The 2,229-nt window shown below is 44.7% G+C and overlaps 1 protein-coding gene across 1 annotated transcript; it reads right to left on the bottom strand.

Annotated features, from left to right (window-relative positions):
- Positions 1 to 231: 231 nt before the first annotated feature.
- Positions 232 to 2,225, bottom strand: LOC103376145 (serine/threonine-protein kinase pim-1-like; the record flags this gene model as incomplete). The annotated part of the gene is made up of 7 exons (XM_008306514.1): positions 232 to 238; positions 422 to 509; positions 594 to 767; positions 871 to 1,051; positions 1,706 to 1,924; positions 2,048 to 2,095; positions 2,187 to 2,225. Coding segments are annotated over 7 exons (756 nt in total), but the record flags the coding sequence as incomplete, so codon positions are not given.
- Between the last annotated feature and the right edge of the window lie 4 nt (positions 2,226 to 2,229).

Below are 2,229 nucleotides of genomic sequence, written 5' to 3'. Positions count from 1 at the left end.
ACCAGCCCAAGCTCTCTAAGAAGACGAGGAAAAACTCCCCAAAGTCCTGTGGCCTGGCAGGAAAATGGGAAGAAACCTCGGGAAAGGCAATTCAAAGAGAGATCCCCTATCCACGGATGGCTGGTGTAATTGCAGGGTCTGCAGGTGGACAAATACTTTTCCTTTTTTTCATGGCAATAACATATAATAAGTCCAATTGGTGTCCAATTAGAGTCCTATGGCCACAGCTGTTCACGTCCTGTCAAAGAAAGAGAGCAGCGTTAGTATACCCTTCCTGTTGATATGTGACGGGGTTGGGAAGGGTTTTTTTTAAACATCCCTGAATTTATGAATAAATAAAAATATACATGGCAAAAAAATAAACCGATTACAATAAGGTTGAAGTTAACGTTAGGTGAAAGTTTGTGTGTGTGTGTGTTACCTGAGCCACGAGTGACTCTTCAGTTTCTCCAGAGTTGGACGTTCCTCTGGTAATCCTGCCAAACACGCCTCTAAGAAATCTCTGCAGTCTGAAGAGAAAGAAGGAGAAGAAAGTGATCCAACAGAACCACAACAAAGATCTGCTGACAGGATGGCGTCTTTGGAGTTCTTACTTTCTGAGAGTGTGCTGCGGATGTGGATTCTGTCCATGAGGAAGTCGATGGTCCGAAACTGTGAGGAACGGTGGACCATTTCAAACAGGACCACTCCCAGCTGCCACACTGTCGTCGGGCCGGCAGTGTATCCGCCAAACCAGAGCCACTCTGGGGGGGAGTGATCACGAGTGCCTACAAGATACAGACAAAGACGGTGAGGACCAGGAGAGGCTTTGTTTGAAAGTCACAGATTGGTAAATGAGCAAACGGTCAGAGTAGAAGCCAGACATCGTACCACAGAAGACGCTGTAAGATGAGCGTCTCTCAGAGAAGCAGCTCAGACCGAAGTCGATGAGACGAACTCGTGGAACCTCCGAGCCCGTCTCAATCAGGATGTTTTCCGACTTGATGTCCCGATGGAAAACACCATTTTTCTCAAGGTGTATTGCTGCATCCACCAGCTGCTTCATTATAATCTGAGAGAGACGCACAAAGAGATTCCTGGATCAATACAATGTTTTCTTAATCATTAGTTAAAACCCAAAACTAACAAATTAAGGCCTAAACTGCAAAATTCAAGCTTGGAGTTTGGATTCTGGACATTTAGGTTCAGGAATCCACCCTTAAAGGAGCAGAAACGAGAGAAGAACCTTTGACACTGACTATAAATTAAGTTATATATATTATATACACACACACATTGGACACTTGTGACTAGACAGACGATACAATACAGTTCACACATTCTTGTTTGGAAACTTTCTCTTACATTGTAAAAAAATAGTTCACAAGAACGTGTTTCTGAGAACATCTGAGGTGAGACATAAGCCATGCAGTTGGTGCAGCTGTCTTCATTTGAGATCAACAACAAGTTAGTTTAAAGGGTTTTTGTGAGTTTCAAGATGTGGTGAGTCACGATGGATGTCACTGATTTGTATAAAGTAGCCTAAACTTTAACTTTACACGAATGAGGAGCAGCAAACGTGACGCCTCGTCTCTCAAAACACAACACAGTGCTCCCAGAATGCATTGCACAGCTGTTTGACAATGAATGGGAAGTGTGGAACACACAGATCTGACCAACATGAACCATTACAGGTCATTTTGTAGAAGAGAAGTCAGCAGCTTACCTTGGCTTCCTCCTCGTTCAGACAACCTCCACTGGCATCAATGTGACAGAAGAGGTCGTGGGACGGGACTGGTCTCTCCTGCACCAGGATTACTTCCTGGTGAAGGTTGTACCAGTCCAGTAGGGACACTGGTGCCGACTTGCCCTCCGAATCAACCGACTCACGACCGACTTTCTTCATCACAGCCACCTCAACGGGTATCAACTTCCCATTCTGGTCCTGAAACATCACAACCAAGAAAAGGATGAGCAAGAGAAGCTTCACATGAAACTAGAATTCATCAGTAATCCAATGATGTGAGTGTAGTGATGAATACATCAGCAGCCGCTGCTGCTCACTTACTCTCTGCTGATAGAACACTTTGTCCATCGAGATGTGTTTGATGGCTACCTACAAGACACAAACAGGACGCTGGTCAGCACTTCTTCACCGTACTGTGTGTTTTAGGTGTTGGACATGACAATATGTGTGGAACACTTACCGGTAAATTGTCGGCTTTACGATAGCCAGCAAACACTGACCCA

The sequence above is a fragment of the Stegastes partitus genome, unplaced genomic scaffold (assembly GCF_000690725.1).
Source record: "Stegastes partitus isolate 25-593 unplaced genomic scaffold, Stegastes_partitus-1.0.2 Scaffold3681, whole genome shotgun sequence".
NCBI lineage: Eukaryota > Metazoa > Chordata > Actinopteri > Pomacentridae > Stegastes > Stegastes partitus.
This window is presented reverse-complemented; position numbering and strand designations above follow the sequence as displayed.